At 47.5% G+C, this 16,029-nt stretch overlaps 1 protein-coding gene across 1 annotated transcript in view; it reads right to left on the minus strand.

Annotated features, from left to right (window-relative positions):
- The window catches only part of LOC134949256 (cytochrome P450 2F3-like), a 75,052-nt gene that overhangs the window by 12,647 nt on the left and 46,376 nt on the right, over positions 1–16,029 (minus strand). The window contains exon 8 of the mRNA XM_063937737.1: positions 10,198–10,339. Coding sequence (XP_063793807.1) covers positions 10,198–10,339 — 142 coding nt within the window. The remainder of the gene's footprint in view (positions 1–10,197; positions 10,340–16,029) is intronic.

Below are 16,029 nucleotides of genomic sequence, written 5' to 3' on the forward strand. Positions count from 1 at the left end.
GTACCATCTCTCCCCCTCTCTCGACGCCACTGCCAATATGAATGAAAAGGAAAAATAAGAGATTTCTCCAGCAGTGCTTTAGTTTTTTTAAGTAGTGGCACATCCATAGCCGGATCAGTATGATCCATAGCCTGGATGCCGGCCATAAGTATACCAACAACGGAATCTCAGCAGCGGGGCGAGTGCAAAGAGTCCCTTTGCAGACTCACTGCTCTCGCCACGCTGCGGGCTCAGTGGCTCACTGTGCTTGCCACAGGTTCTATTCCCACTCTATGGGTGTCCTGAGACCTGAGATTTTTGTCACTTTCTTATACGTCCATAGCTCCTACTGAGGGTAGTGCTGTGTTAACCTACAAGTGCCAACTACCAGCTCCTGAAAAAATTTGCACATACTTTATTTACTGTAAATTGAAATCTCCACAGGGTTTTTGGATCTCATACGGGGCGGGATGTACTAATGTACATCGCCGCCCATCGCCGCCCTGCGCCACGATGCTGATCTCATATGTACTAACATATGCGATCAGCATTGCGGAGGACAGCTCTTCCGATAAGAGCTGTCCTCCGCGATGCGCAGCGGCAGCCTGACTTACTGGATTCGGCCCCGGGAGTCAGTGTGCGCATGCGCAGGGTGACGGGGGCAACCGCAGGACATGCTGGGAGGGATCCGATCGGATCCCTCACACAGCGCCGCAGAGAGAAGCCCATAGGCTTCTATGGACTATCGCCAGCTAAAGCTGGCGAACCCCGCCACGGTGCTGACCTGCCGGACGGGGCTTAGTGTACATCAGGAAAATGCGGTAAACAGGGGGTTTACCGCATTTTCCGCTTAGTATATCCCGCCCACTGTATGTATAACTGAGCTGTCCTTATGTCATTATGTATTAGAGATGTGCGTTTCAGTTCTCCAGAAATCTGAACCCACCCAAATTTTGTAGATCCAAACAGATCAGTTTGAATATTCCCGCCGTTCCGAATTTGGATTTTAAATACAAAACTTGGATTTTGGATTCGGTTTGGATTGCAGAAAATAAGAATTTACTTACCGATAATTCTATTTCTCGTAGTCCGTAGTGGATGCTGGGGACTCCGTAAGGACCATGAGGAATAGCGGCTCCGCAGGAGACTGGGCACATCTAAAGAAAGCTTTAGGACTATCTGGTGTGCACTGGCTCCTCCCCCTATGACCCTCCTCCAAGCCTCAGTTAGGATACTGTGCCCGGACGAGCGTACACAATAAGGAAGGATCTTGAATCCCGGGTAAGACTCATACCAGCCACACCAATCACACCGTACAACTTGTGATCTGAACCCAGTTAACAGCATGATAACAGAGGAGCCTCTAGAAAAGATGGCTCACTACAGCAATAACCCGATTTTTTGGTAACAATAACTATGTACCAGTATTGCAGACAATCCGCACTTGGGATGGGCGCCCAGCATCCACTACGGACTACGAGAAATAGAATTATCGGTAAGTAAATTCTTATTTTCTCTAACGTCCTAAGTGGATGCTGGGGACTCCGTAAGGACCATGGGGATTATACCAAAGCTCCCAAACGGGCGGGAGAGTGTGGATGACTCTGCAGCACCAAATGAGAGAACTCCAGGTCCTCCTCAGCCAGGGTATCAATTTTGTAGAATTTTACAAACGTATTTGCTCCTGACCAAGTAGCTGCTCGGCAAAGTTGTAAAGCCGAGACCCCTCGGGCAGCCGCCCAAGATGAGCCCACCTTCCTTGTGGAGTGGGCATTTACAGATTTTTGGCTGTGGCAGGCCTGCCACCGAATGTGCAAGCTGAATTGTACTACAAATCCAACGAGCAATAGTCTGCTTAGAAGCAGGAGCACCCAGCTTGTTGGGTGCATACAGGATAAACAGCGAGTCAGTTTTCCTGACTCCAGCCGTCCTGGAAACATATATTTTCAGGGCCCTGACAACGTCTAGCAACTTGGAGTCCTCCAAGTCCCTAGCAGCCGCAGGCACCACAATAGGTTGGTTCAGGTGAAACGCTGAAACCACCTTAGGGAGAAACTGAGGACGAGTCCTCAATTCCGCCCTGACCGAATGGAAAATCAGATAAGGGCTTTTACAGGATAAAGCCGCCAATTCTGACACGCGCCTGGCCCAGGCCAGGGCCAACAGCATGACCACTTTCCATGTGAGATATTTTAACTCCACAGATTTAAGTGGTTCAAACCAATGTGACTTTTGGAACCCAAAAACTACATTGAGATCCCAAAGTGCCACTGAAGGCACAAAAGGAGGCTGTATATGCAGTACCCCTTTTACAAACGTCTAAACTTCAGGGACTGAAGCTAGTTCTTTTTGGAAGAAAATTGACAGGGCCGAAATTTTAACCTTAATGGACCCCAATTTCAGGCCCATAGACACTCCTGTTTGCAGGAAATGTAGGAAACGACCCAGTTGAATTTCCTCCGTCGGGCCTTACTGGCCTCGCACCACGCAACATATTTTCGCCAAATGCGGTGATAATGTTTTGCGGTTACATCCTTCCTGGCTTTGATCAGGATAGGGATGACTTCATCCGGAATGCCTTTTCAGGATCCGGCGTTCAACCGCCATGCCGTCAAACGCAGCCGTGGTAAGTCTTGGAACAGACAGGGTCCTTGCTGGAGCAGGTCCCTTCTTAGAGGTAGAGGCCACGGATCCTCCGTGAGCATCTCTTGAAGTTCCGGTTACCAAGTCCTTCTTGGCCAATCCGGAGCCACGAATATAGTGCTTACTCCTCTCCATCTTATCAATCTCAGTACCTTGGGTATGAGAGGCAGAGGAGGGAACACATACACTGACTGGTACACCCACGGTGTTACCAGAACGTCTACAGCTATTGCCTGAGGGTCCCTTGACCTGGCGCAATACCTGTCGAGTTTTTCCCAACAGTTTATAATCATGTGGAAGACTTCTGGGTGAAGTCCCCACTCTCCCGGGTGGAGGTCGTGCTGAGGAAGTCTGCTTCCCAGTTGTCCACTCCCGGAATGAATACTGCTGACAGTGCTATCACCTGATTTTCCGCCCAGCGAAGAATCCTTGCAGCTTCTGCCATTGCCCTCCTGCTTCTTGTGCCACCCTGTCTGTTTACGTGGGTGACTGCCGTGATGTTGTCCGACTGGATCAACACCGGCTGACCTTGAAGCAGAGGACTTGCTAAGCTTAGAGCATTGTAAATGGCCCTTAGCTTCAGGATATTTATGTGAAGTGATGTCTCCAGACTTGACCATAAGCCCTGGATATTCCTTCCCTGTGTGACTGCTCCCCAGCCTCGCAGGCTGGCATCCGTGGTCACCAGGACCCAGTCCTGAATGCCGAATCTGCGGCCCTCTAGAAGATGAGCACTCTGCAACCACCACAGGAGGGACACCCTTGTCCTTGGTGACAGGGTTATCCGCTGATGCATCTGAAGATGCGACCCAGACCATTTGTCCAGCAGGTCCCACTGGAAAGTTCTTGCGTGGAATCTGCCGAATGGGATTGCTTCTTAGGAAGCCACCATTTTACCCAGAACCCTTGTGCATTGATGCACTGAGACTTGGCTCGGTTGTAGGAGGTTCCTGACTAGCTCGGATAACTCCCTGGCTTTTTCCTCTGGGAGAAAAGCCTTTTTCTGGACTGTGTCCAGGATCATCCCTAGGAACAGAAGACAAGTCGTCGGAACCAGCTGCGATTTTGGAATATTGAGAATCCAATCGTGCTGCCGCAACACTACCTGAAATAGTGCTACACCGACCTCCAACTGTTCCCTGGATCTTACCCTTATCAGGGAATCGTCCAAGTAAAGGATAACTAAAATTCCCTTCCTTCGAAGGAATATCCTCATTTCGGCCATTACCTTGGTAAAGACCCGGGGTGCCGTGGACCATCCATACGGCAGCATCTGAACTGATAGTGACAGTTCTGTACCATAAACCTGAGGTACCCTTGATGAGAAGGGTAAATTTTGACATGAAGGTAAGCATCCTTGATGTCCCGAGACATCATGTAGTCCCCTTCTTCCAGGTTCGCAATCACTGCTCTGAGTGACTCAATCTTGAATTTGAACCTCTGTATGTAAGTGTTCAAAGATTTTAGATTTAGAATCGGTCTCACCGAGCAATCCGGCTTCGGTACCACAACAGTGTGGAATAATACCCCGTTCCCTGTTGCAGGAGGGGTACCTTGTTATCACCTGCTGGGAATACAGCTTGTGAATGGCTTCCAAAACAGTCTCCCTGTCAGAAGGAGACATCGGTAAAGCCGACTTTAGGAAACGGCGAGGGGGAGACGTCTCGAATTCTAATTTGTACCCCTGAGATATCACCTGAAGGATCCAGGGGTCTACTTGCGAGTGAGCCCACTGCGCGCTGAAATTCATTGAGACGGGCCCCCCACCGTGCCTGATTCTGCTTGTAAAGCCCCAGCGTCATACTGAGGGCTTGGCAGAGGCTGGAGAGGGTTTCTGTTCCTGGGAACTGGCTGATTTCTGCAGCCTTTTTCCTCTCCCTCTGTCACGGGGCAGAAATGAGGAATCTTTTGCCCGCTTGTCCACAAAAAGACTGCGCCTGATAATACGGCGTCTTCTCATGTTGAGAGGCGACCTGGGGTACAAACGTGGATTTCCCAGCTGTTGCCGTGGCCACCAGGTCTGAAAGACCGACCCCAAATAACTCCTCCCTTTAATAAGGCAATACTTCCAAATGCCGTTTGGAATACGCATCACCTGACCACTGACGTGTCCATAACCCTCTACTGGTAGAAATGGACAACGCACTTTGACTTGATGCCAGTCGGCAAATATTCCGCTGTGCATCACGCATATATAGAAATGCATCTTTTAAATGCTCTATAGGCAAAAATATACTGTCCCTATCTAGGGTATCAATATTTTCAGTCAGGGAATCCGACCACGCCAACCCAGCACTGCACAACCAGGCTGAGGCGATTGCTGGTCGCAGTATAACACCAGTATGTGTGTAAATACATTTTAGGATACCCTCCTGCTTTCTATCAGCAGGATCCTTAAGGGCGGCCATCTCAGGAGAGGGTAGAGCCCTTACAAGCGTGTGAGCGCTTTATCCACCCTAGGGGGTGTTTCCCAACGCACCCTAACCTCTGGCGGGAAAGGATATAATGCCAATAACATTTTAGAAATTATCAGTTGTTATCGGGGGAAAACCACGCATCATCACACACCTCATTTAATTTCTCAGATTCAGGAAAACTACAGGTAGTTTTTCCTCACCGAACATAATACCCCTTTTTGGTGGTACTCGTATTATCAGAAATGTGTAAAAACATTTTTCATTGCCTCAATCATGTAACGTGTGGCCCTACTGGAAGTCACATTTGTCTCTTCACCGTCGACACTGGAGTCAGTATCCGTGTCGGCGTCTATATCTGCCATCTGAGGTAACGGGCGCTTTAGAGCCCCTGACGGCCTATGAGACGTCTGGACAGGCACAAGCTGAGTAGCCGGCTGTCTCATGTCAACCACTGTCTTTTATACAGAGCTGACACTGTCACGTAATTCCTTCCAACAGTTCATCCACTCAGGTGTCGACCCCCTAGGGGGTGACATCACTATTACAGGCAATCTGCTCCGTCTCCACATCATTTTTCTCCTCATACATGTCGACACAAATGTACCGACATACAGCACACACACAGGGAATGCTCTGATAGAGGACAGGACCCCACTAGCCCTTTGGGGAGACAGAGGGAGAGTTTGCCAGCACACACCAGAGCGCTATATATATACAGGGATAACCTTATATAAGTGTTTTTCCCCTTATAGCTTTAATACTGCGCGTAATTAGTGCCCCCCCCCCTCTCTTTTTTAACCCTTTCTGTAGTGTAGTGACTGCAGGGGAGAGACAGGGAGCTTCCCTCCAACGGAGTTGTGAGGGAAAATGGCGCCAGTGTGCTGAGGAGATAGGCTCCGCCCCCTTATCGGCGGCCTTATCTCCCGTTTTTCTATGTATTTTGGCAGGGGTTAAATGCATCCATATAGCCCAGGAGCTATATGTGATGCATTTTTTGCCATCCAAGGTGTTTATTATTGCGTCTCAGGGCGCCCCCCCCCAGCGCCCTGCACCCTCAGTGACCGGAGTGTGAAGTGTGCTGAGAGCAATGGCGCACAGCTGCAGTGCTGTGCGCTACCTTGTTGAAGACAGGACGTCTTCTGCCGCCGATTTTCCGGACCTCTTCTGCCTTCTGGCTCTGTAAGGGGGCCGGCGGCGCGGCTCTGGGACCCATCCAGGCTGGGCCTGTGATCGTCCCTCTGGAGCTAATGTCCAGTAGCCTAAGAAGCCCAATCCACTCTGCACGCAGGTGAGTTCGCTTCTTCTCCCCTTAGTCCCTCGATGCAGTGAGCCTGTTGCCAGCAGGTCTCACTGAAAATAAAAAACCTAAACTAAAACTTTCACTAAGAAGCTCAGGAGAGCCCCTAGTGTGCACCCTTCTCGTTCGGGCACAAAGATCTAACTGAGGCTTGGAGGAGGGTCATAGGGGGAGGAGCCAGTGCACACCAGATAGTCCTAAAGCTTTCTTTAGATGTGCCCAGTCTCCTGCGGAGCCGCTATTCCCCATGGTCCTTACGGAGTCCCCAGCATCCACTTAGGACGTTAGAGAAATAATATGATTTTAGGTGTTTTTATTAAAAAAAAAATCTGTATCCAAAACCAGTGAGGCAGGTTATGCAAAGCCAAGCCCAACTCCCCCCCCCCCCCCCCCGACATATTAGAACCAAAACCAGAAAAAATGGACCAGCGCACATCTCTGTTACAGTACAGTACTGTATGTTTTGTATCAGGTTACTAGGCTGATGTGATACAGAGGAACAGATTTAACCAGAGGGATGCGTTAATGCAGTACAGAACTACCGCTAACTACCGTGATTAACTACCGTTTGCAAATGTGCATCACCTCGTGTATGCAGCCTAATTGTAAAGAGATCACATTTTAATTGACAGGAAGTGACCGTTTGTGGGTGGTTACTGGTTACATGACATTTATGGGGAGTGGTTTGGAAAACGCAGGTGTGTCATTGCCGTTTTTGGTGAGTGTATCTGACGTCATCTGCGAATGCTACGTTCAAAAACATGGCATTTGGTGCGGCTGCATTCCCATTGATTTGAGTATGCTGGGGTCAGCCGCAAATGTCGATGGTGTTCTTTTTTTGCGTATCCATTGGGAATTTGCTAATGTATACGCAGATTTGCGAATACAATGGTGGGCATCTTTTATCCTTTCTGGGCAGCTCCTCACATGCAAATTTTAGCAATAGAAGATTTGTGAACATCGCTATCTCAGCCTTAATAGCGATACATAATGAATCAGGCCCTGAGACATCATCCTTGAGGTATCTTTATACACCACTGTTTGTCACACCATGGAAACTTGCAACAGCCCTATGCTAGTTGTAGACTCTCCCTCTAAGTATGGACTCCAATATGAGTCGGTGTACGCCACACTTCAGCCATGTGTCTGCCGAGCTCCCATTATAACTAGTGATGAGCGGGTTCGGTTTCTCGGAAACCGAACCCCCCCGAACTTCACCCTTTTTACACGGGTCCGAGCCATACTCGGATTCTCCCGTATGGCTCGGGTAACCCGAGCGCACCCGAACGTCATCATCCCGCTGTCGGATTCTTGCGAGATTCGGATTCTCTATAAGCAGCCGCGCGTCGCCGCCATTTTCACTCGTGCATTGGAAATGTTAGGGAGAGGACGTGGCTGGCGTCCTCTCCGTTTATGTTGATGCATTGCAAATATTTTGTGCTTGCTTATTACTTAATTGTGGGGACTGGTGAGCAGCTGTATATAGGAGGAGTACAGTGCAGAGTTTTGCTGACAGTGACCACCATTAATACGTTGTCTGCCTGAAAAACACTCCATATCTGTGCTCAGTGTGCTGCATATATCTGTGCTCACACTGCTTAATTGTGGGGACTGGGGAGCAGCTGTATTATATAGCAGGAGTACAGTGCAGAGTTTTGCTGACAGTGACCACCAGTATACGTTGTCTGCCTGAAAAACACTCCATATCTGTGCTCAGTGTGCTGCTTTATTGTGGGGACTGGGGACCACCAGTATAATATTATATAGGAGGAGCACAGAGCAGAGTTTTGCTGACCAGTGACCACCAGTATATAATATATAGCATAACGGTACAGTAGGCCACTGCTGTACCTACCTCTGTGTCGTCATTAAGTATACTATCCATCTAGATTCTATACCTGTGGTGCATTTCAGTTGTGCAGTTTGCTGACACAGTGACCACCAGTATATATAGCAGTACGGTACAGAAGGCCACTGCTGTACCTACCTCTGTGTCGTCATTAAGTATACTATCCATCTACATTCTATACCTGTGGTGCATTGTAGTTTTGCAGTTTGCTGACACAGTGACCACCAGTATACTATATATAGCAGTATGGTACGGAAGGCCACTGCTGTACCTACCTCTGTGTCGTCATTAAGTATACTATCCATCTACATTCTATACCTGTGGTGCATTTTAGTTTTGCAGTTTGCTGACACAGTGACCACCAGTATACTATATATAGCAGTACGGTACGGAAGGCCACTGCTGTACCTACCTCTGTGTCGTCATTAAGTATACTATCCATCTACATTCTATACCTGTGGTGCATTTTAGTTTTGCAGTTTGCTGACACAGTGACCACCAGTATACTATATATAGCAGTACGGTACGGAAGGCCACTGCTGTACCTACCTCTGTGTCGTCATTAAGTATACTATCCATCTACATTCTATACCTGTGGTGCATTTTAGTTTTGCAGTTTGCTGACACAGTGACCACCAGTATATATAGCAGTACGGTACGGAAGGCAACTGCTGTACCTACCTCTGTGTCATCATTAAGTATACTATCCATCTACATTCTATACCTGTGGTGCATTTTAGTTTTGCAGTTTGCTGACACAGTGACCACCAGTATACTATATATAGCAGTACGGTACGGAAGGCCACTGCTGTACCTACCTCTGTGTCGTCAAGTATACTATCCATCCATACCTGTGGTGCATTTCAGTTTTGCACAGTTTGCTGACCACCAGTATATAATATATAGCATTACGGTACAGTAGGCCACTGCTCTACCTACCTCTGTGTCGTCAAGTATACTAGCTTAGTCACACAGCGACCTTGGTGCGCCTCTTTTTTTCTTTGCATCATGTGTTGTTTGGGGACAATTTTTTGAAGTGCCATCCTGCCGGACACTGCAGTGCCACTCCTAGATGGGCCAGGTGTTTGTGTCGGCCACTTGTGTCGCTTAGCTTAGTCACACAGCGACCTTGGTGCGTCTCTTTTTTTCTTTGCATCATGTGCTGTTTGGGGACTATTTTTTTGAAGTGCCATCCTGTCTGACACTGCAGTGCCACTCCTAGATGGGCCAGGTGTTTGTGTCGGCCACTTGTGTCGCTTAGCTTAGTCACACTGCGACCTTGGTGCGTCTCTTTTTTTCTTTGCATCATGTGCTGTTTGGGGACAATTTTTTTGAAGTGCCATCCTGCCTGACACTGCAGTGCCAGTCCTAGATGGGCCAGGTGTTTGTGTCGGCCACTTGTGTAGCTTAGCTTAGTCACACAGCGACCTTGGTGCGCCTCTTTTTTTCTTTGCATCATGTGCTGTTTGGGGACTATTTTTTTGAAGTGCCATCCTGTCTGACACTGCAGTGCCACTCCTAGATGGGCCAGGTGTTTGTGTCGGCCACTTGTGTCGCTTAGCTTAGCCATCCAGCGACCTCGGTGCAAATTTTAGGACTAAAATTAATATTGTGAGGTGTTCAGAATAGACTGGAAATGAGTGGAAATGATGGTTATTGTGGTTAATAATACTATGGGATCAAAATGACCCCCAAATTCTATGATTTAAGCTGTTTTTTAGGGTTTTTTGAAAAAAAACACCCGAATCCAAAACACACCCGAATCCGACAAAAAATTTTCGGTGAGGTTTTGCCAAAACGCGTCCGAATCCAAAACACGGCCGCGGAACCGAATCCAAAACCGAAACACAAAACCCGAAAAATGTCCGGTGCACATCACTAATTATAACACACCTAGAAGACAGATCATCTCTGAGTGTCTGAAAAAGCCATCTTTCAATCACTAGGACACTGACTAGGAGATAATTGCACTTTGTTTTCATAGGACATATTAAAAGCTAGAACTAGGTTACCTGCAGCAAAAGGCAGATGTGCATCATTCTTCTTAAAACATCCTTTGTCATCTAGGAAATTCTTTGGGTTGAACTTATTTGGTTCTGCATAATAATTTGGGTCATAGTGGACAGAAGTCAGTAGTGGTGTGACGTGTGTGCCCTAGAGAGAGGAATAATGTTTAGTGTTAGTAATCATATAGGTGTTGTTGGAAAATTGAAAGCAAAACAGGGTCAAACAGCAAAAAATAAAATAAAAAAAATGTTCACATAAATAGGGTATTTGCACACATTTGCAGAGTTGTACACACCTTCAGATGCATATGACTCCTCATTGAAGGTATATGCGCCGGGTTTGCAACAATTCATCATCACCAGCATTAGTGATGAGCAGGTTCGGTTCCTCGGAATCCGAACCCCCCCGAACTTCACCCATTTTACACGGGTCCGAGGCAGACTCGGATCCTCCCGCCTTGCTCGGTTAACCCGAGCGTGCCCGAACGTCATCATCCCGCTGTCGGATTCTCGCGAGATTCGTATTCTATATAAGGAGCCTCGCGTCACCGCCATTTTCACTCGTGCATTGGAGATGATAGGGAGAGAACGTGTGCAGCGTTCTCTCAGTTGTGTTCAGTGTGCTGCAAATATCTGTGCTCAGTGTGCTGCAAATATCTGTGCTCAGTGTGCTTGCAAATATCTGTGCTCAGTGTGCTGAAAATATCTACATTCTCTGCCTGAAAAACGCTCCATATCTGTGCTCAGTGTGCTGCAAATATCTGTGCTCAGTGTGCTTTATTGTGGGGACTGGGGACCACCAGTATTATATAGTAGGAGGACAGTGCAGAGTTTTGCTGACCAGTGACCACCAGTATTATACGTTCTCTGCGCTCCATATCTGTGCTGCATTGTAGTATATGGTAGCAGGACAGTGCAGAATTTTGCTGACCAGTGACCACCAGTATTATATCAGTACGGTACAGTAGTCCACTGCTCTACCTACCTCTGTGTCGTCAAGTATACTATCCATCCATACCTGTGGTGCATTTAGTTGTTGTGCGCAGTATATATAGTAGGAGGACAGTGCATAATTTTGCTGACCACCAGTATATAATATAAAGCAGTACGGTACAGGAGGCCACTCCCATACCTACCTCTGTGTCGTCAAGTATACTATACATCCATACCTGTTGTGCTTTTTAGTTGTTGTGCGCAGTATATATAGTAGGAGGACAGTGCATAATTTTGCTGACCACCAGTATATAATATATAGCAGTACGGTACAGTAGGCCACTGCCATACCTACCTCTGTGTCGTCAAGTATACTATACATCCATAACCTGTGGTGCATTTTAGTTGTTGTGCGCAGTATATATAGTAGGAGGACAATGCATAATTTTGCTGACCACCAGTATACAATATATAGCAGTACGGTACAGTAGGCCACTGCTCTACCTACCTCTGTGTCGTCAAGTATACTATCCATCCATACCTGTGGTGCATTTTAGTTGTTGTGTGCAGTATATATAGTAGGAGGACAATGCATAATTTTGCTGACCACCAGTATATAATATAGAGCAGTACGGTACAGTAGGCCACTGCTCTACCTACCTCTGTGTCGTCAAGTATTCTATCCATCCATACCTGTGGTGCATTTTAGTTGTTGTGCGCAGTATATATAGTAGGAGGACAGTGCATAATTTTGCTGACCACCAGTATATAATATATAGCAGTACGGTACAGTAGGCCACTGCTCTACCTCACTCTGTGTCGTCAAGTATACTATCCATCCATACCTGTGGTGCATTTTAGTTGTTGTGCGCAGTATATATAGTAGGTGGACAGTGCATAATTTTGATGACCGCCAGTATATAATATATAGCAGTACGGTACAGTAGGCCATTGCTATTGATATATTACTGGCATATAATTCCACACATTAAAAAATGGAGAACAAAAATGTGGAGGGTAAAATAGGGAAAGATCAAGATCCACTTCCACCTCGTGCTGAAGCTGCTGCCACTAGTCATGGCCGAGACAATGAAATGCCATCAACGTCGTCTGCCAAGGCCGATGCCCAATGTCATAGTAGAGAGCATGTAAAATCCAAAAAACAAAAGTTCAGTAAAATGACCCAAAAATCAAAATTAAAAGCGTCTGATGAGAAGCGTAAACTTGTCAATATGCCATTTACGACATGGAGTGGCAAGGAACGGCTGAGGCCCTGGCCTATGTTCATAGCTAGTGATTCAGATTCACATGAGGATGGAAGCACTCATCCTCTCGCTAGAAAAATGAAAAGACTTAAGCTGGCAAAAGCACAGCAAAGAACTGTGCGTTCTTCTAAATCATAAATCCCCAAGGAGAGTCCAATTGTGTCGGTTGCGATGCCTGACCTTCCCAACACTGGACGGGAAGAGGTGGCGCCTTCCACCATTTGCACGCCCCCTGCAAGTGCTGGAAGGAGCACCCGCAGTCCAGTTCCTGATAGTCAAATTGAAGATGTCACTGTTGAAGTACACCAGGATGAGGATATGGGTGTTGCTGGTGCTGAGGAAGAAATTGACAAGGAGGATTCAGATGGTGAGGTGGTTTGTTTAAGTCAGGCACCCGGGGAGACACTTGTTGTCCGTGGGACAAATATGGCCATTAACATGCCTGGTAAAACTACAAAAAAAATCACCTCTTCGGTTTGGAATTATTTTAACAGAAATGCGGACAACAGGTGTCAAGCCGTGTGTCGCCTTTGTCAAGCTGTAATAAGTAGGGGTAAGGACGTTAACCACCTAGGAACATCCTCCCTTATACGTCACCTGGAGCGCATTCATCAGAAGTCATTGACAAGTTCAAAAACTTTGGGTAACAGCGGAAGCAGTCCACTGCCAACTAAATCCCTTCCTCTTGTAACCAAGCTCCTGCAAACCACACCACCAACTCCCTCAGTGTCAATTTCCTCCTTAGACAGGAACGCCAATAGTCCTGCAGGCCATGTCACTGTCAAGTCTGACGAGTCCTCTCCTGCCTGGGATTCCTCTGATGCATCCTTGAGTGTAACGCCTACTGCTGCTGGCGCTGCTGTTGTTGCTGCTGGGAGTCAATCGTCATCCCAGAGGGGAAGTCGGAAGACCACTTGTACTACTTCCAGTAAGCAATTGACTGTCCAACAGTCCTTTGCTAGGAAGATGAAATATCACAGCAGTCATCCTGCTGCAAAGCGGATAACTCAGGCCTTGGCAGCCTGGGCGGTGTTAAATGTGTTTCCGGTATCCACCGTTAATTCACAGGAAACTAGAGAATTGCTTGAGGTACTGTGTCACCGGTACCAAATACCATCTAGGTTCCATTTCTCTAGGCAGGCGATACCGAGAATGTACACAGACCTCAGAAAAAGAGTCACCAGTGTCCTAAAAAATGCAGTTGTACCCAATGTCCACTTAATCACAGACATGTGGACAAGTGGAGCAGGGCAGACTAAGGACTATATGACTGTGACAGCCCACTGGGTAGATGTATTGCCTCCCGCAGCAAGAACAGCAGCGGCGGCACCAGAAGCAGCATCTCGCAAACGCCAACTCGTCCCTAGGCAGGCTACGCTTTGTATCACCGCTTTCCATAAGAGGCACACAGCTGACAACCTCTTACGGAAACTGAGGAACATCATTGCAGAATGGCTTACCCCAATTGGACTCTCCTGGGGATTTGTGACATCGGACAACGCCACCAATATTGTGCGTGCATTACATGTGGGCAAATTCCAGCACGTCCCATGTTTTGCACATACATTGAATTTGGTGGTGCAGAATTATTTAAAAAACGACAGGTGCATGCAAGAGATGCTGTCAGTGGCCCGAAGAATTGCGGGCCACTTTTGGCATTCAGCCACCGCGTGCCGAAGACTGGAGCACCAGCAAACACTCCTGAACCTGCCCTGCCATCATCTGAAGCAAGAGGTGGTAACGAGTTGGAATTCAACCCTCTATATGCTTCAAAGGATGGAGGAGCAGCAAAAGGCCATTCTAGCCTATACAGCTACCTACGATATAGGCAAAGGAGGGGGAATGCACCTGACTCAGAGCACTACATTTTGTCCACCGTGCTCGATCCTAGATTTAAAACCTACGTTGTATCTCTCTTTCCGGCAGACACAAGTCTGCAGAGGTTCAAAGACCTGCTGGTGAGAAAATTGTCAAGTCAAGCGGAACGTGACCCGTCAACAGCTCCTCCTTCACATTCTCCCGCAACTGGGGCTGCGAGGAAAAGGCTAAGAATTCCGAGCCCACCCACTGGCGGTGATGCAGGGCAGTCTGGACCGAGTGCTGACATCTGGTCCGGACTGAAGGACCTGCCAACGATTACTGACATGTCGTCTACTGTCACTGCATATGATTCTGTCACCATTGAAAGAATGGAGGAGGATTATATGAGTGACTGCATCCAAGTAGGCATGTCAAACAGTCCGTACGTATACTGGCAGGAAAAAGAGGCAATTTGGAGGCCCTTGCAGAAACTGTCTTTATTTTACCTAAGTTGCCCCCACTCCAATGTGTACTCCGAAAGAGTGTTTAGTGCAGCCGCTCACCTTGTCAGCAATCGGTGTACGAGGTTACTTCCAGAAAATGTGGAGAAGATGATGTTCATCAATATGAATTATAATCAATTCCTCCGTGGAGACATTCACCAGGAATTGCCTCCAGAAAGTACACAGGGACCTGAGATGGTGGATTCCAGTGGGGACAAATTAATAATCTATGAGGAGGGGGATGTACACAGTGAAAGGGGTGAGGAATCGGACGATGAGGAGGAGGTGGGCATCTTGCCTCTGTAGAGCCAGTTTTGTGCAAGGAGAGATTGATTGCTTCTTTTTTGGTGGGGGCCCAAACCAACCAGTCATTTCAGTCACAGTCGTGTGGCAGACCCTGTCGCTGAAATGATGGGTTTGTTAAAGTGTGCATGTCCTGTTTATACAACATAAGGGTGGGTGGGAGGGCCCAAGAACAATTCCATCTTGCACCTCTTTTTTCTTTAATTTACCTTTGCATCATGTGCTGTTTGGGGACTATATTTTGAAGTGCCATCCTGTCTGACACTGCAGTGCCACTCCTAGATGGGCCAGTTGTTTGTGTCGGCCACTTGGGTCGCTGAGCTTAACCATCCAGCGACCCTGGTGCAACTCTTTTTTTCTTTGCCACTCCTAGATGGGCCAGGTGTTTGTGTCGGCCACTTGGGTCGCTTAGCTTAGTCACACAGCTACCTCATTGCACCTCTTTTTTTCTTTGCATCATGTGCTGTTTGGGGACTATTTTTTGAAGTGCCATCCTGTCTGACACTGCAGTGCCACTCCTAGATGGGCCAGGTGTTTGTGTCGGCCACTTGAGTCGCTTAGCTTAGTCATCCAGCGACCTTGGTGCAAATTTTAGGACTAAAAATATTATTGTGAGGTGTGAGGTGTTCAGAATAGACTGGAAATGAGTGGAAATTATGGTTATTAAGGTTGATAATACTATGGGATCAAAATGACCGCCAAATTCTATGATTTAAGCTGTTTTTGAGGAGTTTTTGTAAAAAAACACCCGAATCCAAAACACACCCGAATCCGACAAAAAAATTTCAGGGAGGTTTTGCCAAAACGCGTCCGAATCCAAAACACAGCCGCGGAACCGAATCCAAAACCAAAACACAAAACCCGAAAAGTGTCCGGTGCACATCACTAACCAGCATACAGATGTAGCCACTCTCATCCATCCTATGGCACCGGCGCACGGGCACACACCGTGCACCGAGGTGCGCGTGCACCTTAGAATGCCGAGCTGTGCCATAGTACATCACCCATGTATTCCTATTGGCGTGCGTACTTAG

The sequence above is a fragment of the Pseudophryne corroboree genome, chromosome 8 (assembly GCF_028390025.1).
Source record: "Pseudophryne corroboree isolate aPseCor3 chromosome 8, aPseCor3.hap2, whole genome shotgun sequence".
Taxonomy (NCBI): domain Eukaryota; kingdom Metazoa; phylum Chordata; class Amphibia; order Anura; family Myobatrachidae; genus Pseudophryne; species Pseudophryne corroboree.